We start from the raw sequence: 24,145 nt of genomic DNA, 5'->3' as shown, positions 1-24,145 counted from the left end.
TTATGCTGCTTCATGTATAGAATAAGAACTTATATACATGCATTTCTTCATTTCTGGTTTTTATGTTATTGTTTTACTCATAAACAAATTGTTAATTAAATTGTTATTTATTCAATTATTATTTAAAGACAGTCAAATAATAAAATATTTATCATTGCAGTTACCATTTCGGATACTTTTTATTCTTTAGGGTAGATCAGGGATTGGCAGTGTTTTTCTGAAAAGGGACAAATAGTAAATATTTTAGGTGTTGTGGGTCGTATAATCTTTTTTTGTAGTTACTCTGCCATTATAGAGCAAGAGCGGATATAGAACAAAGATAAATGATTGTGACTGATTTTCAGTTCAGCTTTACTTACGAAAACAGGTAGAAGGCCTCAAAAGTTGCTGAACTCTGGTATAGTTTCTTATTTCCATCTGGTATTGTTTTCTTTCTGTCTGAAGAACTTCCTTTAACTTGTGCATGTATGTCGGTGTGTGTGTATATACACATGATTGTGCAGGTCTGCTGGTGATGAGTTCTTAAAGTTCTTATTTGTCTGAAGACATCTTTATTTCTCCATTGTTGTTGAAAGATATTCTTGCTGACTACAGAATTCTACATTGATGTTTTTTTTTTTTTATTTCAATGCTTTAAGCTTGTTACTCTACTCTTTCTTTCTTGCATTTTAGTTTTTGAGAAGAAATCTACTATCATCCTTATCTCCCCTGCCCCCCCTGGCAGCTTTTAGGATCTTATGACTGGTTTTGAATACTTAGATTAGATAGTACCTTGGTGTAGTTTTTTGTTTCTTGTGCTTGGAGTTCTTGGAGCCTTTTGAATCTTTGTGTTTATAGTTTTCATCAGGTTGGAAAATTTTCTGCCATTAATTAGTAAACTATTTTTTTCTGATTCTCTCGCCTCTTTTGGGGATTCCATTCACACATATAGTAGATTACTTGAAGTTTTTCCAGAACCCACTGACACTTATCTAAAAATGTTTTTATTTTGCTTTTATTCCTGAAAGGTATTTTGTACTGGTTATGTAATTCTGGATCGACAGAATTCAGGACTTTAAAGATTGTGTTTTATTATTTTCTGGCCTATAATTTTCTTCCAACAATTGGTCAAATTACTCAAATTATTATTCTCCTCTATGTAAAGTATCATTTTTTTCTTGGATGATTTTAAGATTTTATCTTTGTGACATACTTAGTTGTGGTTTTCTTTTTTTTTTTTTTCTCTATATTTTTTTTTTATTGGTGTTCAATTTACTAACATACAGAATAACACCCAGTGCCCGTCACCCATTCACTCCCACCCCCCACCCTCCTCCCCTTCCACCACCCCTAGTTCGTTTCCCAGAGTTAGCAGTCTTTACGTTCTGTCTCCCTTTCTGATATTCCCCACACATTTCTTCTCCCTTCCCTTATATTCCCTTTCACTATTATTTATATTCCCCAAATGAATGAGAACATATAATGTTTGTCCTTCTCCGACTGACTTACTTCACTCAGCATAATACCCTCCAGTTCCATCCATGTTGAAGCAAATGGTGGGTATTTGTCATTTCTAATAGCTGAGTAATATTCCATTGTATACATAAACCACATCTTCTTTATCCATTCATCTTTCGTTTTCTTCTGTAATTTTCTCACTTAGCTTTTGTTGAACTTTTTTTTTAAGATTTTTTAAAAAATATTATTTATTTATTTATTCACGAGAGACACAGAGAGAGGCAGAGACACAGGCAGAGGGAGAAGCAGGCTTCATACAGGGAGCCCGACGCGGGACCCGATCCCAGAACCCCGGGGATCGTGCCCTGAGCCAAAGGAAGACACTCAACCGCTGAGCCACCCAGGTGTCCCTTTTTTTAAGATTTTATTTATTTATGAGAGACACACAGAGAGAGGCAGAGACACAGATGGAGAAGCAGACTCCCCACAGGGAGTCTGATGTGGGACTTGATCCCAGGACCCTGGGATCATGCTCTGAGCTGAAGGCAGATGCTCAACCATTGAGCTGCCCAGGCATCCCTGTTGAACTTTTTAATAAATTTATATTTGGGAAAATTTTTGCCATTATTTCTTCAAATAAATTTTTTCCTCCATTATGTCCTTGCTCTCCTATGGCACTCCAATTACAAATATATTGAACCTTTTATTTTTCTCACAAGTTCCTGAGGGCTCTGTTCACTTTTCTTTTTTTCAAACTTCAGATTGGATAATTTCTGTTGATCTGTCTTCAAGTTCACCAAGACTTTCTTCTTTCATATAGGTTCTACTTAAGAATTTTTCATTTCAGGTCTTCTGCTTTTTAGTTCTAGAACTTCTGAGTAGTTCATTATTTTATAGTTTCTTTGTATTACTACAATTCCCTATCTTTTTGTTCATTATGAGGATACTTTCCTTTACATTGTGAGCATACGTGTAATAGCTTTATTAAAATTCTTTTTTTTTCTAGTTCTAAAATCTGTATCATTTTGTGCTTCATCTTTGTTGATTATGTTTTCTCTTGAGAATAGGTGTGACGTTCCCTGTTTGTGTGGTGAGTGATTTTGTATTCTAACCTGAATATTGTGAAAGTTTTGTTCATAATATTCTCTTTTTTTATTTCTAAAACTCTCAGGAGTTTTTATTACTTTTTAAAAGCCAGTAATTTGGTGCCTGGGTCAGTTAAGCATCTGCTTTTGTCTCAGGTCATGATCTCAGGGTCCTGGGATCATGCCCTGCATCAAGCTCCCTGTCCAGCTGGAATCCAGCTTCTCCTTCTGCTCCTCCTCCCCTCCCCACTTGTACTCTCTTCCTGTCTCATTCTCTTTCAGTCAAATAAATAGAATCTTTTTTTTTTTTTTTTTTAAAGAACAATAATTTGTATTCACACCATCGGCTCTGGCCTATGGTGGGCAGCCATTCAAAACTCAGTTATTTTTGCCCTAGCTCTTCTGTTTTGAGTCAGCCTTACAAATGCATAGTTAATTGTTTAGCCAGTGATTGGGCTAAGTTTATGCCTAGAATTTAGGGCTCCTTCATGGTGATTTTTTTCTCCTTCTTTGATTTCCCCTCTTACAGTCTAGCAGCTGCGGTTGTCCCAGTCTTTCTAGTTTTTCAGGCTCTCATTCTGCAGCTTTTCTACCCGTATTTTACTTGCTGTAAATAGCTTGTAATGTAAACTGGGAACTTCCCTCAGGATAAAAATCATAGGATCCTTTAACTCATGTCTTGCCATTTCTTTAAACATCAAATGACAATTTAGGACTGAGTGAACTGAAAAGACCCTCAAGGCTCAAAAATTCTACACTTTTATGAAGAATCGTATAGAATAATCCCCTTGGAGAAGAACAACATATGAAACGACATACAACTAAGGATGTGTCATAATTAGATAAATGGTTTTCCATTTCCTTACTAGGAAAACCAAATCAATATGGATGCATTAATGAAGCACAAGATAATTTTTATTATTCTTGGAAAAAACAAAAACAGTTATGGCTCTTCTTTTCCTAAAGGTTACATGTTAACTTTTGTTCCTGTTCTTTGGGAGTCTCCCTTCATATTTAGTTTCCTATAAGAGACTGACCTTATTATCCAGTGGCATTAATCAAAGTTTATGGACCTGAAAATCTTTTTTCTTATGCAACAGACTTGAGATTCTTTGTAATCCAGAGTCCATTTTTAAATTTGAAAGCCAATGAACTAGAAGTTTGTGTGAAAGATTTTCTGTCTTCTGGTAAAAAAAACATTACTTTAAAGATGCAGATAAGCAGATGCCATTTTAAAAGTATTTTCATAGCTGGAGAACTTTTAGAAGACAAAAATGCAGGGCCTGTCTTGGCATTAATGTGAGAGTTTTCACTAAGAATCATTAATTTGTTGTCTTTCTACAATTTAGGCCGTCAATGAGGAGAATATTGCCTTTTTGAAGAAGAAAGTGGTAGAACTAGAGAATGAAAAGAAAGCTTTGCTTCTTAGTTCTATAGAGCTGGAAGAGCTGAAAGCTGAGAATGGTATGTATAAATGACAACTGTAATTCTCTGTCTTCTTAGCTCACATGTACCTCTGCTTTTATCACTATACATATATAACATATAGATTTCTGGATTCTATGACAATAAAGATCTTAGCACAGATGGTAGTTATTGAAGATAGCATTAATACACAATAAACAAAGCACCATGTCCGTGTTTATGTAAGTATAACATTTTATATTATGGGATATGCTGCAGGATGTCTGTATTATATTTACTTCGGAGTGGTCAAGGGATCTTTTCAGGAGCATGGCTTGAATAGGAACCTAATGGAACTAATAAGAGGGCGAATTTTTAAATAGCAAAATGAAGAAAGAAAGGACATTCCTGGTAATAAATTTTGGGGATGAGATAACAGAGATCACTATAAATAAAGGTCCAAAAGTAGAAAACATTTTGGATTTTGCTAATACTAATATACTACTTAGAGCCCTATCCCTTTCCCTGAGCCAGGCTAATTCTTAATCATCTTTTAGGCCTCAACTAGGATATTATGTTTTTCAGAAGTTGACCCTGTGATCCTTGTCAGTTGGATTAAATTTTTGCGCCTCACTAACATTCTTGACTTTCCTTTAACATTGTATTAAAATCATCTGTTTATGTTTATATTTTATAAACTCTTCAGAGATAAAGTATAAGCCTTTCAAGGGTAGGAACCATTTTTCTTTTTCACCTTTGATTTACCTTTTACCAAGAACTAGTGCAGTCCTTGGCAAATAGTGGCTGCCAAATAAAATTTTGTTGGATTGAACTACAAAAACAGCATTTTGTTCTGGTAGACTATGTGTGAATAATAAAGAAAAAAGACATAACTTCCTTTTACTCATCACTTACTTCACAAGAACCTTAATGGTTATAGTAACATGTAGTTAATAGTGCATTAATGATCTATTTTATCCATGATAAACTACACTACTGTACAGCTTTATCTTCGAAGAGTGAGAATGAATACCAAATAAAGTTTGTAAAGACAGTATTTCCACCTTAACCACTTTTCAATTCTACTTAGCTCAAAACACTGGGGATTATGTATCTTTGTTAGACAAAGATATTCTCACCATTGTTGATACATAACGCCGCAAATTCAGCTCATTATTCAACCCACTTAAAGCACTTTTTTGAGACCTTATCCATGATGCTTATTTTGCAGTTTTGCAAACAATGCTTATCACTGTCATGTAGCTTGTTATAGTTTAGAGGTGTTACAAGTTCCATTCTCTTTGCTTTTTCCTGCAGGGATCACTGGCCTTAAGATTTTCTGTATTGGTTTTTGTGTTTGGTGTCAGGTTACTTGTGCTTTGTGTGTCATACTTTGTTCAACTCACCTTTTGTACTTCCATTTCTGCCACTGTACCTCTTCCCCAAATAATCTTGTGAGGTGTTTGAACACATCATATACCATTTTGAATTCATTTGTTTCTTGAGTTGTCATTCATTCATTTAACAGATTTCTGGGGTACCTGTTCTTTGTGCCAGGAAGTAATCTAGTTGCTGCAGATGCTGCCCTGAATATACTAGAGAGGAAGAGAGGAAGATAGGCCATAAATAAGTATATAACTATTAGGATAAAAATAAAATAGGTAAGTGCAAGTATGCATGGGGGAAGAGGAAAGCAGCATTAGAGTGATCACAGTAGCCCTCTCTGTTAACTTGAAACCTGAATGCTGGAAAGGGGACAGCCATGCAAAGAGGCTGAGCAAGGAACATTCCAAGCAGAGAAAAGAGCAATGCAGATTATCATGAGATCTGAATAAATTTGATATGTTTGCAGACAGAAGTAAGACCAGTATTTTGGGAGTTGAGTGAACAAAAAGGGGAAGTGCAGAAGAGGAGATTGTAGAGTAAGTGGGGTAAACTCATGAGAGCCCATGTAGGTCATGTTAAGACACCTAGATGTAGTGTAAAAAATATGTGCTTATTTTCCTTTAATATATCTATCTTAGCTTCTCAAGAGAGTATAAACTTCTTGGGGGCATATTAATAATCAGTATTTTTGTTCTCCAAGGTATACTTTTTTTTTTAATTATTAAATTCAGTTAGCCAACATATAGTACGTCATTAGTTTCAGATGTAGTTTTCAGTAATTCATCAGTTGCATATAACATCCAGTACTCATCACATCATGTGCCCTCCTTAATGCCCATCCCCTAATTAGCCCGGCCTCCCACCCACCTACTACCCTTTTTAAATGTATGCATTAAAATAGAACATGGGATAGAACTTGGGAGACTGGATTATGATCCCACCTCTCTGTGAAATAGCTTTAGGTCATGTCATTCTTTGTTTCCTTATATTTTCACTGAGGAGATGGATAGCTCTGTTCTAGTGCTAAACTTTTTTTTTTTTTTTTTAAGATTTTATTTATCTATTTGACAGAGAAAGTGAGTGAAAGAGAACACAAGCAGGGGGAAAGGCAGAGGGAGAAACAGGCTCCCCACCGAGTCAGGAGCCTGATGTGGGGCTCGATCCCAGGACCCCGGGATCATGACCTGAATGCAAGGCAGATGCTTAACCAACTGTGCCACCCAGGTGCCTCTAGTGCAAAATTTGACATCTTTATGAAAGAATATTGAAGACATTTATGTGCTATATTAATGTAAAACATACACACACACACACACACATATATATATATATATATATATTTTTTTAAGATTTACTTATTTTTGGGAAAGATAGAGTGTGCATGTGAGCAGGCAGAAGGGTGAAGGGAGAGGGAGAGAGAATCTCAACCAGACTCCCCGCTGAATGCAGAGCCCAGTGCAGGGCTCAATTCTAGGACCCTGAGATCATGACCTGAGTGGAAATCAAGAGTTGGCCGCTTAACTGACTGAGACCCCCAGATGCTTCTAATCCTAATGTAAGATGTATATTATGAATACAGTAGCATTATTGATAAACCAAAGCAGACTTATCACCCTAGAAGTCCCAAATTATACCACAAAAATAGCTGCTACTTCTGGTGTCCTTCTCTTTAAAACCCTCCACTATTTATATACTTCACTCAGATTAATTATTATTACCTAGCACCATTCTTTTTTTTTACCATTCTATCTTATATCTCATCTTCTCTTGCCACTTTTTTTTAATAACATAAACCTTTTATCTTCACAAAATTATATTTCTTTCCTCTTGATTATTTCATGCATCTCAGATAGCCTCATACACAATCATGCCTCTGTTTTCTCAAACACTCTACATAAATCATCTAAGGATATTTATTTTGTGACTTTCAGAAAAACTATCTTCTCAGATTACTCTCTTGGAGGCTCAGAATAGAAGTGAAGAGGCAGATAGAGAAGTCAGTGAGGTAAGTGATATGTTCTTAAAATAACCAAAATGTGAACTAGATCAAGAGGAATTAGCTTCAAACCTAAATGTTTCTGCAATTTTCTGATGTTGACTGAGCATTACATTACCTAGAAAGTGAGATCTATTTAAGAAAGTCATAATGGTTATTATTTCCCATTTAGTCTTCCTCATTTCTGAATATTTGGATTTTTTAAATTTGTCTTGAACCAGAATGCAAGTACAGTAGCCACTTATTTGGGATTTGAGAATCCCTTTCTCATAGTGCATTATTTATCTCAAATTCTTTGCCCATCTCAGAAAAGTTTCGCAGTAAGATTAGACAAAATCTCTAGTTCCCCTCCATTAAATTGGTATAGGTTCATTTTAGATTCTATTAAAAAGGGAATTTTTGAAGAATGGTGCTTTTTATAACCTGAAAATTACCACAAGAAATGTGGTTCTTTAATATTCTGTTGATTTAAGATTATTGTTAGCTGTATTATGTTTAAGTACCTTTATTCTTCCAATCAAGAAGTCAGTGATAGAGTCATAAGTGGACTGGAGGAATAATATAACTTTTTTTAACAGAAGTATCGCTAAAAAAGGTATCTGCTTAATTATTATATTAGAATTCTTAAAAGAAACCAAATAGGAAGTATGTATATATGTAGAGAGATTGATTTTAAGGGAATTGGCTCATGCAATTGTAGAAGCTGGCAAATCCAAAATCTAAAGGGTAGGTAGGCCAGCAGGCTAGAGACCCAAGGAAGAGTTACAGTTTCAAGTCTGAAGGCAGTCTGCTGGCAAAATTCCCTCTGTTTGGAGGTGGTCAGTCTTTTTTTTTTTTTTTGGTTAAGGCTTATAGCTGATTGGATGAGGCCCACCTATTTTTATGGAGGGTAATCTACTCAAAGTCTACTGATTTAAATGTTAATCTCAGCTAAAAAAAATACCTTCAGAGAAGCATCTAGAATAATATTTGACCAAGTATCTGGGTACTGTGCCTTAGCCAACTTGACAATTAAATTAACCACTACTTTTGTATTCAGTATCTTTTCATGGGGCTACTGACTCTGTTCACAAAATTGGCAAAAGGAAACTAAATTTTGAAAGTTGTAGCATTATATGGATACTGGCAGAATAAAAATGAATCTTGTTTGACCACTCAGGTACTTAATGTGGGGCTTAGAGCTCTAGTGTCTAATGAAAACAAGATAACGTAGATCGAAAAGAGGAACAGATAAGAAAGATGGTAATCTCTTAAGAAAAAGAAAAACAATACCAAAAAGGAGAACAAATAAACAGAGAATAATGAATGAATGGGAAAAAAAAAATATACAGAAATTGCAAAAGGAAAGGTGCCTAAGATAATCCTTCGAGATAAGAGAAAATGAGTAGAAAAAGTTCATAGAATGTGTAAGCTCAGCCAAAAGGGGAAGACTAGTATTAGAAAAAAGTAATGAGAGTGGCAAAAAAAAAAAAGTACTCTGGTTCTCTGTCTTATAGTGGGTAACTTTGATTTTTCACTTGAACCAAAAAGTTGATTGAATTCTATAGGTATTGTAGGGAGTAACAGAGGGTGTGACCAAAGGAAGGAGGAGAGTGAATGAAGTAGCATGACAGAAAAGAGGAAATAAGTATACTTAAGGCGAGAGAGAGAGAGAGAGAGAGAGAGAGAGAGAGAGAGAGAGAGAGAACGAGAACAAAAAAGGAATTACATAGAAGTCTTCTGGCAGAAGTGATACCTTGACTATATTAGGTCTTTAACGTATACAGAGATGGATAAAATAAGAATGTGATATGAAGAAGTTATAAAGGAAATTTTTTTTGTGCTTAAATTCTGTGTTTAGTTTTAGTCTCCAGAAATTTGAGTATGAATGCAGAGAGCAAAGAATTTTGAATGATTAAAAATGATGCTTATGAAAATGATCACCTTTCTTTAAATAATTTTGAAATGATGAATATTTTTTTCTTATTCAGTGGCTGAAAATGTTACCAACATAATAGCATATACTCATTGAATACTTGCTATATGCCAGTTTTTGCTAGTAAATGGCGGAACTCAGATGTGAATTTAGGCAATTGAGCTATAGAGCTTGTACTCTTGGCCACTACATTATTTGACAATCCTATGTTTTTTTTTTTCTTCCTATAAAATTGGATTTTTTCTGGGAAAAAAATGATGCTGTTGGCAAAGGTGGAGATTTTATTGTGTACACTATCCCCAAACTCATTTAGTAAAATTCTAATGAAATTCATCATCATTGAAATAATGTATATGGATTGAGCAGTGTAACACAGTTGTTTTTGTAATAATAATGGTAATTATTTTGTCAAACAAATCTGTAATTTCTTACCCAAGCCTCAGCAGAGCTCCTTTTTTGATTATCTGATGGTGCTAATTTATCTTAACCTACTTGTTTGATAATCTCCTATCTGGTAATGGCTATCTTATTTACTAGTTCCATCTCAGTGGATAGCTTAGGAAAAAGAATGTTATAACTTCCTTTTTGGTATGAGATGAAACAAAATTTAATCCATTTCCTGCTTCTCTTTTAAGTAGTTCTTAAAAGAAACACATAGGAATTTTAATCCAAAGAAAAAAAAAAGTTTATCAAGTAAGGGATATCCAGAAAAGGAGTTCTAGGTTACCATAGGTGTTATGAATGTGGCTTGACCTCAGTAGGATTGACAGGGTACACTCAGAAGTCCAATTTGGGAAATAAAAACTGATTTTAAAAGTATTTAGCAGTTTTATGGTAGGAAGTTTGAACTAGAAAGTTGCAGGTTTTGAAAAATGCATGAAATCCAAGTTTTTCTTACAAGACATCTGACTGAGGCTTTTCTTTCTTTTTTTAAAAAATAGACCAGTGTTGTTGATGTTACCAGGCTCGACAGGAGCAGCTCTTATGCTGAAGAAAGTGGACAGGATGTCCTAGACAACACATTTTCTCAGAAACATAAAGAACTGTCAGTTTTACTGTTGGAAATGAAAGAAGCTCAAGAAGAGATTGCATTTCTTAAGTTGCAGCTCCAGGGGAAAAAGGCCGAGGGGGACCCTGAGGTCCCTGACCAGAAAGAAATGAAGCAGACAGAGAGTGAAGGAATACCTACAGTTAGCACGAAAATATTGCCTGAAGATACAGGGCAACATTTTCCTTCAATGCCACATGAAGAAAGCAGTCTTCCAACAGTTGAAAAAGAAGAGCAGATGAGTACTAAACATCAAAATAGAACATCTGAGGAAATACCTTTAAATGACACCGGGATGGAATTAAAATCAACGAAGGAAGATGGTGTTGACAAACCCCCTGCTGCTGTACCAGGAATTTGTCAGTGTCATCAGGATGAGTTGGAAAGGCTAAAAAGGCAAATTTCAGAGCTTGAGATAAGCTTTCGTAAAGCAGAAGAAATCTACGAGGAAAGTTTAGATGAGAAAGCTAAGGAAATCAGCAACCTAAACCAGTTGATTGAAGAATTGAGGGAAAATGCTGAAAACACCAACAGTGCATTCACTGCTTTGTCTGAAGAAAGAGACCAGCTTCTTTCTCAAGTGAAGGAACTTAGTGTGGTGACAGAACTGAGGGCTCAGGTAAAACAACTGGAAGTGAACCTTGCAGAAGCAGAAAGGCAGAGAAGATTTGACTATGAAAGTCAAACGACTCATCACAACTTGCTTACTGAACAGATCCACAGTCTCAGCATAGAAGCAAAATCTAAAGATGTGAAAATTGAAGTTTTACAGAATGAACTGGATGATATACAGCTTCAGTTTTCTGAACAGAGTACACTGATAAAAAGCCTGCAAAGCCAGCTGCAGAAGAAGGAGAATGAAGTGCTGGAAGGAGCAGAACGTGTGAAGGATATCTCAAATAAGATGGAAGAACTTTCCCAAGCTCTTTCACAAAAGGAACTTGAAATAGCAAAAATGGATCAACTCTTATTAGAGAAAAAAAGAGATGTGGAAACCCTCCAACAAACTATCCTGGAGAAGGATCAGCAAGTGACAGAAATCAGCTTTAGTATGACTGAGAAAATGGTTCAGCTTAATGAAGAGAAGTTTTCTCTTGGGGTTGAAATTAAGACTCTTAAAGAACAGCTGAATTTATTATCCAGAGCTGAAGAGGCAAAAAAAGAGCAGGTAGAAGAAGATAAAGAAGTTGTTTCTGGCCTTAAACAGAATTATGATGAGCTAAGCCCAGCAGGGCTCCTAAGTAAAGAAGAACTTCAGCATGAATTAGATCTTGTAAAGAAAGAAAGTGAACAGAGAAAGAGAAAGCTCCAGGCAGCTCTTATTAACAGAAAGGAACTTCTGCAGAGAGTCAGTAGATTAGAAGAGGAATTGGCCAAAGTGAAAGATGAATCTACAAAAGAGATCCTGTTCAATGAGCGTGAGAAGAAGGAAATGGAGGAAGATAAAGAAAGCAAAAAAGGCTCAGAAAAATGTGTGACTGCTAAGTGCCAAGAAATAGAAATTTCTTTAAAACAGACCATATCTGAGAAAGAGGTGGAATTAGAACATGTAAGGAAGGATTTAGAAGAAAAGGTAGCCACTGAAGAACAGTTACAGGCTGTGATCAAACAGATGAATCAGAACTTGCAAGAAAAGACAAACCAAATAGACTTGCTGCAAGCGGAAATCATTGAAAACCAAGCAGTTATCCAAAAGTTAACCACAGGTAACAAGGACGTAGGTGATGGAGACTCAGCAGTGCCTGTAAAAGAAACAGTGGCGATCAGCCCACCTGGTGCAGGTAGTGGAGAACGCTGGAAACCAGAACTGGAAGAAAAGATACTGGACCTTGAAAAAGAAAGAGAGCAACTTCAAAAGAAGCTACAGGAAGTGTTAACCTCTCGAAAGGCGATTCTACAGAAGGCACAGGAGAAAGAAAGACATCTTAGGGAGGAGCTCAAGCAACAGAAAGAGGAGTATAATCGCTTACAAGAACAGTTTGATGAGCAGAGCAAGGAAAATGAGAACATTGGAGACCAGCTAAGACAACTCCAGATTCAAGTAAAGGAGTCTGTAGACAGAAAACTCCTGGGCATTGACCAGCAGGATCCAGACTCTTGCACTCAAAGTTTAAAAGAACCTTTATTCAAAACCGCAGAGCAGCAACCTGCTCAACTTGTTTCAGAATCTGACTTGGTTTCTCATCCTAGAGATGCAGATTCTCTGCAAGGCAGTACTTCTGTTGCCCAGATTAAGACCCAGCTGAAAGAGATAGAGGCTGAGAAAGAGGAGTTGGAATGGAAGGTTAGTTCTGCAACAAGTGAGCTTACTAAAAAATCCGAAGAGGTATTTCAGTTACAAGAGCAGATAAATAAACAAGGTTTGGAAATCCAAAGTCTGAGGACAGCATCCCATGAAGCTGAAGCCCATGCAGAAAGCCTGAGACAAAAATTGGAAAGCAGCCAGCTAGAAATTGCTGGATTAGAACATTTAAGAGAATTACAGCCTGAACTAGATGAACTGCAAAAACTCATAAGCAAAAAGGAAGAAGAAGTTAGATACCTTTCTGGACAGCTTAATGAGAAAGAAGAGGCCCTTATGAAAGTACAGACAGAGATAATGGAACAAGAGGATTTAATCAAGGCTCTGCGTACACAGCTGGAAATGCAAGCTAAAGAACATGATGAGAAGATAAAGCAGTTACAAGTGGAACTTTGTGAAATAAAGCAAAAACCAGAAGAGACTGGAGAAGAAAGTAAAGCAAAGCAACAAATACAGAGGAAACTACAAGCTGCCCTTATATCCCGAAAAGAAGCACTAAAAGAAAACAAAGGTCTCCAAGAAGAGTTGTCTTTGGCCAGAGATACTATTGAACATCTCACTAAGTCTCTGGCAGATGTGGAAAGTCAAGTTTCTACTCAAAATAAAGAAAAAGATATGTTCTTAGGAAAGCTAGCTCTTCTTCAGGAAGAAAGAGACAAGCTCATTACAGAAGTGGACAGATCTTTAATGGAAAATCAAAGTCTCAATGGCTCTTGTGAAAGTCTGAAATTAGCTCTGGAGGATCTTACTGAAGACAAGGAAAATTTAGTGAAGGAAATTGAATCTTTGAAATGTTCTAAGATTGCAGAAAGCACTGAGTGGCAAGAGAAACACAAGGAGTTACAAAAAGAATATGAAATTCTTCTGCAGTCCTATGAGAATGTCAGTAATGAGGCAGAAAGGATTCAGCATGTCGTGGAAACTGTGAGGCAAGAGAAGCAAGAACTGTATGGCAAGTTAAGAAGCACAGAAGCAAACAAGAAAGAGGCAGAAAAGCAATTGCAGGAAGCTGAACAGGAAATGGAAGAAATGAAAGAAAAAATGAGAAAGTTTGCTAAATCTAAACAACAGAAAATCCTAGAACTGGAAGAAGAGAATGACCGGCTTAGAGCAGAGGTACACTCCACAGGCGGTACATCTAATGATGGTATGGAAGCACTTCTTTCTTCCAATTCCAACTTGAAAGAGGAACTAGAAAGGATCAAAACAGAGTATAAAACCCTTTCTCAAGAGTTTGAGGCTTTAATGACCGAGAAGAACTCTCTAAGTGAAGAGGTTCAAGATTTAAAGCATCAGGTAGAAAGTAATGTAATCAAACAAGGTAGCCTAGAAGCCACTGAGAAACATGATAACCAAAGGGATGCCATTGAAGGAGCAACACAGTCTGTCCCAGGTGAATCTAATGAGCAAGACTCTCAGAACACGAGCACAAGGCCTGAAGATTCAGAATCTGTTCTATCAGAAAATAGTGCCAAGAAGCTTGAAAGTGAGAATGTCAGCCCACGTGATGAAATTAATAACTACCTTCAGCAGATTGATCAGCTCAAAGAAAGAATTGATAAGTTAGAGGAAGAGAAGCAGAAAGAAAGGGAATTTAGCCAGACTTTAGAAAGTGAGAGAAGTGGTTTACTGAGTCAAATATCAGCAAAGGACAATGAACTAAAAGTGCTTCAGGAAGAAGTAACCAAAATAAACCTATCAAATCAGCAAATACAAGAAGAACTTGCCAGAGTTACCAAGCTAAAGGAGACAGCAGAAGAAGAGAAAGATGATTTGGAAGAGAGGCTTATGAATCAATTAGCAGAACTTAATGGAAGCATTGGGAATTACTATCAGGATGTTACAGATGCCCAAATTAAAAATGAGCTACTAGAATCTGAAATGCAGAACCTTAAAAAGTGTGTGAGTGAATTGGAAGAAGAAAAGCAGCAGCTAGTCAAAGAGAAAACTAAGGTGGAATCAGAAATCCGAAAGGAATATTTGGAGAAGATACAAGGTGCTCAGAAGGGACCTGGCAATAAAAGTCATGCAAAGGAACTTCAGGAGCTCTTAAAAGAAAAACAACAAGAAGTAAAGCAACTGCAGAAGGACTGCATCAGGTACCAAGAGAAAATTAGTGCTCTGGAGAGAACTGTTAAGGCCCTAGAATTTGTTCAGACTGAGTCCCAAAAAGATTTGGAAATAACCAAAGAAAATCTGGCTCAAGCCACTGAACACCGCAAGAAGGCAGAAGCAGAATTGGCTAGCTTCAAAGTACTGCTAGATGACACTCAGAGTGAAGCGGCAAGGGTCCTAGCAGACAATTTCAAATTGAAAAAGGAACTTCAGTCAAACAAAGAATCAGTAAAAAGCCAAATGAAACAAAAGGATGAAGATCTGGAGCGAAGACTGGAGCAGGTAGAGGAGAAACACCTGAAAGAGAAGAAGAACATGCAAGAGAAACTGGATGCTTTGCGGAGAGAAAAAGTCCACTTGGAAGAGACGTTTGGGGAGATTCAGATTACTTTGAACAACAAAGACAGGGAAGTTAAGCAACTTCAGGAAAACTTGGATAGTACTGTGGCCCAGCTTGCAGCTTTCACGAAGAGCATGTCTTCCCTCCAGGATGATCGAGACAGGGTGATAGATGAAGCCAAGAAATGGGAGAGGAAATTCAGTGATGCTATTCAAACCAAAGAAGAAGAAATTAGACTCAAAGAGGAGAATTGCAGTGTTCTAAAGGATCAACTTCGGCAGATGTCTATCCACATGGAAGAATTGAAGATCAACATTTCCAGGTAAATGGGTAACTTTTTAGCTCTTCTAAAAGTAACTGAAGGCAAAGAAAGTCTCTATGTTTTATTCCTTTTACTATAAAGGGACTAATTTTGTCTTAAATTTCCCTAGAAGCTATATTCTCTTTCACTCCTGACTCTGGAATTTTTTTTTTTTTTGGCACTGACTTTTGGCTAGTATGAAGGGGAAAAATCCATGTCTGCTTCTCTTCCCATCTTTTCATTGAGAGATCTGTTTGCTTTCTCCCTTTCTTTTCATTTTCATTTCCACTATCTTTGTCTGGATTTTTATTGTGGTACTCCCAAGTGATTGCTTTAGACTCTTTCATTCATTCGTTCATTTATGGATTTTATTTATTATGAGAGACAGAGAGAGGTAGACACACAGGCCGAGGGAGAAGCAGGCTCCATTCAAGGAGCCTGATGTGGGACTCGATCTCAGGATGAGCCGAAGGCAGACGCTCAACCACTGAACCGCTGAGCCACCCAGGCATCCTTGCTTTAGCCTCTTAAATGATCTCCTCTTTTCCCTGTATTTGATACCAATTCATACTGCATGAGAGTTATTGTCTTCTAACTTCAATTTTACATTACTTTTCAAGCTCAGGAACTAACATTGCCCCCAATACTGGGTACTCCTCCACTTTTAATAGGATTTTTCTCCTCTGGTTTCCTCAAGGTCTGTAATTCCAAGATTATTCCTTTAAGGAGCTAGACATGAGCTTGTCTGGTGCAAAGTAAAGTAAAACAGGAGAAAAAAACTGCTTTTTAGAGTGATACAGAGTCATGTTACTAAAATAAACAACATACTTTGGAGTTTTATGACTTAAATACCCTTAGATGCACTATACTTTCAATACAGAACATCCAGTAGAACTAACCTCTTTTCATTAAAAGGATAAGTACCTTTAATTATGAATACTGATTTGTCTGTAGGTCTCAGTAATGTTGTATATATTCCTTAGGCACCAAGTAGTTTTTCCTTGTTATCTAATTAATAATTGTCTCTTTTTTTCCAGGCTTGAACATGACAAGCAGATTTGGGAGTCCAAGGCCCAGACAGAGGTTCAGCTTCAACAGAAGGTCTGTGATACTCTGCAAGGGGAAAACAAAGCACTTTTGTCCCAGCTAGAAGAGACTCGACAACTGTACCACAGTTCTCAGAATGAATTAGCTAAGTTGGAATCAGAACTTAAGAATCTCAGAGACCAGTCAATGGATTTAAATAACTCTTTAGAAAAATGTAAAGAAAATAAAGAAAATTTGGAAGGGATTATAAAGCGGCAAGAGGCTGATATCCAGAATTGTAAGTTCAATTATGAAAAGCTAGAGACGGATCTTCAGGCCTCCAGGGAACTGACCAGCAAGCTGCATGAAGAATTAAACATGAAGGAGCAGAAGATTATAAGCCTGCTTTCTGCCAAGGAACAGGCAATCCAAGTAGCTGTTGCTGAACTGCATCAGCAACATAATAAAGAAATTAAAGAATTGGAAAACCTGTTATCCCAGGAGGAAGAGGAGAATGTTGTCTTAGAAGAGGAGAACAAAAAAGCTGTTGATAAAACCAACCAGCTTATGGAAACACTGAAAGCCATCAAAAAGGAAAATTTGCAGCAGAAGGCTCAGTTGAATTCCTTCGTTAAATCCATGTCTTCCCTCCAGGATGACCGAGATCGCATCGTAGGTGACTACCAACAGCTGGAAGAGCGACATCTCTCTGTCATCTTGGAAAAAGATCAACTCATCCAAGACGCTGCTGCTGAGAATAACAAACTTAAAGAAGAAATTCGATGCTTGCGAAGTCATATGGATGATCTCAATTCTGAGAATGCCAAATTAGATGCAGAACTAATCCAATATAGAGAAGACCTGAACCAAGTGATATCAAGAAAGGACTGCCAGCAAAAACAACTCCTTGAAGCTCAACTTCAGCAGAATAAGGAGCTGAAAAGTGAATGTGCCAAATTGGAAGGAAAGCTGAAGGAGGCTGAGGAAGCAAAGGAGGATCTTTGGAGGTCCTCTCTTGCTCTAGAGGAGGAGAAACAAGGTTTGTCTAAAGAGATTGAGAGCTTAAATGTATCTGTATCCCAACTAAAGAGACAGTTGACAGCCTTGCAAGAAGAAGGAACTTTAGGAATATTTCAGACCCAGTTAAAAGTAAAAGAAGAAGAAGTACAGAAGTTAAGTACTACCCTTTCTTCCTCTCAGAAGAGAATTACAGAACTGGAAGAGGAATTGGTTCATGTTCAGAAGGAGGCTGCCAAGAAGGTGGGTGAAATTGAAGATAAACTGAAGAAAGAATTGAAGCATCTTCATCATGATGCAGGGATAATGCGAAATGAAACAGAAACTGCAGAAGAAAGAGTGGCAGAGCTGGCAAGAGATCTGGTGGAGATGGAACAGAAATTACTCTCAGTCACCAAAGAAAATAAAGATCTCACCGCACAAATCCAGTCTTTTGGGAGGTCTATGAGTTCTCTACAAAATAGCAGAGATCATGCCAAGGAGGAGCTTGATGAACTGAAAAGGAAATATGATGCCAGTCTGAAGGAGCTGGCACAGCTGAGAGAACAGGGCCTCTTAAGCACAGAGAAAGACACTCTTGTCTCTAAAGTTGCCCTTTCAGTGAACTCCACTGAGGATAACAGCTTGCCTCACCTTGAGAAACTTAACCAACAGCTTCTGTCCAAAGATGAGCAACTACTTCACTTGTCCTCACAACTAGAAGATTCTTACAACCAAGTGCAGTCCTTTTCCAAGGCTATGGCCAGTCTACAGAATGAGAGAGATCACCTGTTGAATGAACTGGAGAAATTCCGCAAGTCGGAGGAGGGGAAGCAGAGGTCTGCAGCCCAGCCTGCAACCAGCCTAGCTGAAGTCCAGAGTTTAAAGAAAGCTATGTCATCACTCCAAAATGACAGAGACCGACTAGTGAGTGTCTGGTTCTCTTTCCGATCTTTGTTTGAGGGTTTTTGAACCTTTATTTATTTTTTTAAAAGATTTATTTATTTATGAGAGACAGAAAGAGAGAGAGGCAGAGACACAGGCAGAGGAAGAAGCAGGCCTGCCACAGGGAGCCCGATGTGGAACTCCATCCAGGATCCCAGGGTCATGCTCTGGGCCAAGGGCAGATGCACAACCGCTGAGTCACCCAGGTGTCCCATGAGCCTTTCTTTAAAAATGTTCGTTTCTATAGAAAAGGATGAGCACATTCTCACACATATCACCTGGGCATTTGAGGTCAGTGTTATACATCCCACAGTTTGTTTGGTCTTAGAGAAACACACAGACGTTGTTTAAATTACTTTAAATCTGCCATTACCATTTAAAAACAATAATGAATTTTCTTTGCACAAAACTCTCCATTGGTCATGAAAGGACTAAGAGGTGGAGGCTGTTTTATATATTTTATCCACACATGTAAATATTTCTAGAATTTGTCTTAGTTTAGTTGAAGGTATTGGGGTGATTCACAGTGACAGTTTAGCCTTTAGGTCATCTGGTAGAATTAAGGGTAGAGAGGACTCAGCTTATCTCATGTATAACTCAACCCTAATTTGTCACAAAAAAGAATAAATGTAAAAAGGGTTAATTTTAAAAAGTTTAATACCCAACTTGTTTTCAGTCTGAGAGAAAGATAAGAAGGATCTCTTATGCTAAAATTTTGCTTTTAGTAGGATGTAGTCATTTAATCCAGGTTTTTTTCCTAAGAACTTCCAGGTTATCAAGATTCAGAAACAAAAACTGGAACATTGTAAACCGCCAGGTCCCACTTCGTGAAATTACTGTTTTTCATGACAGTTCTTAACTCTGTTAAGGCCATGTACTTAGGTGAAATAAGAAATAAATTGAGCTTCAAAAGGCTGGATTTTCCATTAAAAAGTGACCAGTGTCCAGAATATGAAAATTCTAGTTAAGATTAGCCTGAATAAAAAGATCATTGCCCCTAACTAAAAAGTCTTGTTCTAATTTTTCTTTTTCTTTATAGGCAATGTATTCATTCATTACACTTAATATCCAGTATTTATAGAAAATTTTTTCACTTTTGTAATCTGAACAGAGCCCCACTTTTTCAGCAATACAATGGTTTTGGCAGCAATACAATGTATACATATTTGTTTATATCTTAAAAATAGTTCTAGTTCAGGAGACTTTGTCCTAGAAGCTAAACCTTTTTTGTTGTTGTTGCTTTCAGAATGTAAATACAAAAGGTTTTCATCAGGACAGTATGTATGTCAAAGCTGTAGTTTATAGCATCCAGGATTTGATTATTTTCAAAGTCAGAATCTTTTTCCTGGAAGTTATTAGGTTAGATTTTGAATTGACAAGGTTTCATCTAGTGAATTGCTTTTCTTTTCTTATCTATTATAAACACTGGGGCAAAACTTGCTATCTCTCAACCCTTTCTATCTCTCAGTCCCCATTCCTCATTTTTGTCCGCTGGATAGTTATAAGACAAGTCAGCATGTTTTTATTTTTGTATTTCTAAACCTATAGTAATGTTGTTCTATTCCCGAAGGCTCATAACTATCTATGACTTTATTTCATTTATCATCAAGGTCTGTTACTTTATTCATAATGAGCCTCAACTCTCTCTTTTCCATTCCATCATCGACATCTTAGCGTAAGTTCTTAACACTGTATGCTTAACTGTTGTGATATGGCTTCTAGTTTGTCACCTTTCCAGTATATTTTATACACTATCACTGAATAAATCTGAAGTTCTGCTTTCTTATTACAGTACTGCTCAAAAACCTTTAAAAGTTGTATTATCTCTGGAATAGGCTTAGATTCAAACTTCTTAGTCTGGCTTTTGAGACCCTTAATTTGTCCAGGTCCTTCTTTCCAGCCTTCCTTTTTACTGCTCCCTAACTCATATTCTTCATTGCAGCTGAACTTATCTGCTCATTATGTAGTAATCCTGTCTCGTACTTCCATATTACCATCCTCTGAACCAAAATGTCCTCTTGATTTTCCTTTTTTTGGGCAAATATTTCCCACTATTTAAACATCATCCTTGAGCTCAAATTCTCTGGTTACATTTCCAGATCACTTGATTGCTCTAGGTACTTTCTCTAGTACTTTCTAGTACCCTCTGTACTTCTCTAGTACCATATTGTCTTGAGGTGTATATGTATATATGTCTATGTTTTTAAGTGTCATGTCTTATACTTGTTTGTATTTCCTGTGTTAGCATAGGAGTAATTTATATGTTAGGTAATCAACAATCGGTGGTCATTCTCTATTTTTGTGGTTGTTACTGAGAACACTCTTTTTTCCATTTTGTAAAACTGTCATGTAGGGGGGTTCTGGAAACATTTGTGACTGAAGCTTTTCTACCTGCCATAAATGAAATCCAAGGCAGAGTTATAAATCATGTGAAGGCCTGACAGTCTGTCTTGGTGATACTACTTATGAAGTCCACTGCAATCTGCTGAGGCCCTTCTGCATACTTTCAGAATATATCATTAACTGTCCATCAACCCTTTTCCGCATATCTTGTTCTCAGTCTGTGTCATGGGCATTGAAGTTTATAGTCTGTTACTGGCTACATGTATGATAAATATGGGAGCTATCCTTACATCAACCACTATCAGTTTAAACATTCAGCTTAGGCCAGCAGTTTATCACCTCTGCCCAACACTACACTCCTTTCCCCTCAGGACCACCCCCAGAAATGATTTAGATCTGAAAGAGATTTAGCTTACTTTGGTTCTCTTCTTCATTATTCAAGAGGAAGTTTCTCAAAGTCTGAGAGTCCAAGTGGCAGAGAATTAGCCCTGGGGATTCTACAATAGTGTCACAAACAACTCTGAAAACATTCTGGAATTTTCATATCTGTTTGAACTTCCTAAGGACTTTCCCATAATCAAATAGGGACTTAGGCAATTTCTACCTAAAGAGTAGAAAGCAAATCTCCAGAGCTGCATGTATTTACACTCATTTCGTTTTTTCTTTTTAAATTGTTTTTAAAAGCAGTTTAATTAATGTACAGTGTTATATTAGTTTCAGGTATACAATATAGTGATTCAGGAATTCTATACATTATTCAGTGCTCATCAGGATAAGTGTACTCTTAATCTCCTTTACCTGTTTCACCTACCCACCCACCCCCATGTCCCCTCTGGTAACCATCAGTTTGTTCTCTGTATTTAAAATCTGCTTTTTGCCTCTTTTTTTCTTTGATCGTTTGTTTCTTAAATTCCACATATGAATAAAATGATATCGTACTTGTCTTTCTCTGACTTACTACACTTAGTATCTAGACCCATTTTAGATCCATCCGAGTTATTGCAGATAGATTTCATTCTTTTCTGAGTAATAATCCACTATATATATACACCACATCTTTAACCATTCATCCGTGGATGGACACTTGGATTACTTCTGTAGGTTAGCTATTGTAAGTAATGCTGCTATAAACATAAAATTCGTATCTTTTCCAATCAATATTTTTGTATTTTTTTGGTAAATACCAAATAGTGGAATTACTTAATCATATGGTAATTCTATTTTTAATTTTTTGAGGAAACCCCATACTGTTTTCCACAGTAGATGCACCAGTTGCATCTAGTTGCATTCTCATCAATAGTGCAAGAGAGTTCTTTTCTTCTGTATCCTTGTCAACACTTGTTTCTCACGTTTTTTCTTTTAGCCATGCTGACAGGTGTGAGGTCATACATCATTGTGGTTTTGATGTTCATTTTTCTTTGATGATTAGTGATGTTGAGTATCTATCTTATCCTGTGTCTTTTGGCCATCTGTATGTCTTTTTTGGAAAAATGTTCCTGTCTTCTGCCCATTTTTAAATTGGATTTTGTGTGTGTGTGTGTGTATAGAGTTTTTTTTAACAAAAGTTCTTTTTATATTTTGGATACTAAACCTTTAGTGGATATATCATTTACAAATACCTTCTGCCATTCAGTATATTTTCCTTTTTTGTTGATTGTTTCCTTTGTTGTACAGAAGCTTTTTATTTTGATGTAGTTCCAATAATTTATTATTTCTTTTGTCTCCCTTGCCTCAGGAGATGTATCAAGAAAGATGTTGCTAGGGCCAATACCAAAGAAATTACTGCCTGTGCTCTCTTCTAGGATTTTTATGGTTTCAGGTCTCACAATTAAGTCTTTAATCCATTTAGGATTTATTTTTGTATGTAGTGTAAGAAAGTTTCATTTTTTGCATGTAGCTGTCCAGTTTTCCATTCCATTCCCATTTCACCATTTGTTGAAGAGACTGTCTTTTTTCCATTACATATTCTTGTCTTATTTTTCATACATTAATTGACTAATAATCACAAGTTTGTTTCTGGGCTCTCTGTTCTGTTCCAATGATCTATATGTATAGTCTGTTTTTGTGTCAATACCAGACTGTTTTGACTAGTACAGCTTTGTAGTATAGCTTGAAATCTGGGATAGTGATACCTCTAATTTTGTTCTTTTTCAAGATTGCTTTGGCTATTCAGGGTCTTTAGTGGTTCCATACAAATTTTAGTATTTTTTCTAGTTTTGTGGAAAACAATGTTGGTATTTTGATAGGGATTGCATTTGATTATGGATTGCTTTGGGTATATTGACATTTTAACAATATTTACTCTCCCAATCCATGAATATGGAATATCTTTCCATTTGATTGTGTCATCTTTAATTTCTTTCATCAATGTTTTATAGTTTTCAGAGTACAGGTCTTTCACCTCTTTGGTTAACCTTATTACTACGTCTTTTATTATTTTTGGTTGCAATTTTAAGTGGGACTGTTTTATTAATTTCTCTTTCTGTTGGTTCATTATAGAGGCATGCAACAGATTTCTATGTATTGATCTTCTATCCTGCGACCTTATTGAATTCATTTATCAGTTTTAGTAGTGGTGGTGGTTTTGGTGGTGTCTTTATGGTTTTCTATATATAATATCATGTCATCTGCAAGTAATGAAAGTCTTCTTTCTTACCAGTTTGGATGCCATTTATTTATTTTTTTTCTTATCTGATTGCTGTGGCTAGGACTTCCAGTACAATGTGAAGAAAAGTGGTGAGAGGAAATCCTTGTGTTGTTCCTGACCTCAGGGGGAAAGCTCTCAGTTTTTTCCTCTGACTATGATGTTAGCTGTGGGTTTTTCATATAAGGCCTTTATTATGTTGAGATATGTTCCCTCTACACCTATTTTGTTGAGAGGTTTTTTTTTTTTAATCACGAATGGATTTTTTTTGTCAGATGCTTTTTATTTTCTTTTTTACTTTTAAAGATTTTATTTATTTATTCATGAGAGACAGAGAGAAAGAGAGGCAGAGACACAGGCAGAGGGAGAAGCAGACTTCACGCAGGGAGCCCGATGTGGGACTGGATCCCAGGACCCCAAGATCACACACTGAGCCACCCAGGTGTCCTGCTTTTTCTTACTTTATTGAAAAGGTCATATACTTCTTATCCTTTCTCTTATTGATGTGGTGTTTATTTATTTGTGCATATTGAAGCACCCTGCATCCCAGGAGTAAGTTCTACTGGATCATGATAAATGATTTTTTTTTTTTATGTCTTGTTGGATTTAGTTGCTAATACTTTATTTTTTTTTTTAATTTTTATTTATTTATTTATTTATGATAGTCACAGAGAGAGAGAGAGAGAGGCAGAGACACAGGCAGAGGGAGAAGCAGGCTCCATGCACCGGGAGCCTGATGTGGGATTCGATCCCGGGTCTCCAGGATCGCGCCCTGGGCCAAAGGCAGGCGCCAAACCGCTGCGCCACCCAGGGATCCCAGTTGCTAATACTTTGATGAGGATTTTTGCATCTACATACTTCA

At 36.7% G+C, this 24,145-nt stretch overlaps 1 protein-coding gene and 1 long non-coding RNA gene across 10 annotated transcripts in view; one reads left to right on the top strand and one right to left on the bottom strand.

The window, feature by feature from the left end:
• The window catches only part of LOC111093727, a 31,957-nt gene extending 10,810 nt beyond the window's left edge, over positions 1–21,147 (bottom strand). For both annotated transcript variants that reach the window (XR_005383387.1, XR_005383388.1), the window contains exons 1-3: positions 21,056–21,147; positions 16,254–16,442; positions 5,333–5,521 (exon numbers count right to left, since the gene is read on the bottom strand). This is a non-coding gene — a long non-coding RNA (uncharacterized LOC111093727). The remainder of the gene's footprint in view (positions 1–5,332; positions 5,522–16,253; positions 16,443–21,055) is intronic.
• Positions 1–24,145, top strand: part of GOLGB1 (golgin B1) — a 91,017-nt gene that overhangs the window by 39,770 nt on the left and 27,102 nt on the right. For all 8 annotated transcript variants that reach the window (XM_038582997.1, XM_038582996.1, XM_038582995.1 and 5 more), the window contains 4 exons: positions 3,872–3,986; positions 7,244–7,317; positions 10,165–15,350; positions 16,367–18,278. In XM_038582997.1, the coding sequence (XP_038438925.1) occupies positions 3,872–3,986; positions 7,244–7,317; positions 10,165–15,350; positions 16,367–18,278 (7,287 nt within the window). The remainder of the gene's footprint in view (positions 1–3,871; positions 3,987–7,243; positions 7,318–10,164; positions 15,351–16,366; positions 18,279–24,145) is intronic.

This window comes from Canis lupus, chromosome 33 (assembly GCF_011100685.1).
Source record: "Canis lupus familiaris isolate Mischka breed German Shepherd chromosome 33, alternate assembly UU_Cfam_GSD_1.0, whole genome shotgun sequence".
Taxonomy (NCBI): domain Eukaryota; kingdom Metazoa; phylum Chordata; class Mammalia; order Carnivora; family Canidae; genus Canis; species Canis lupus.
This window is presented reverse-complemented; position numbering and strand designations above follow the sequence as displayed.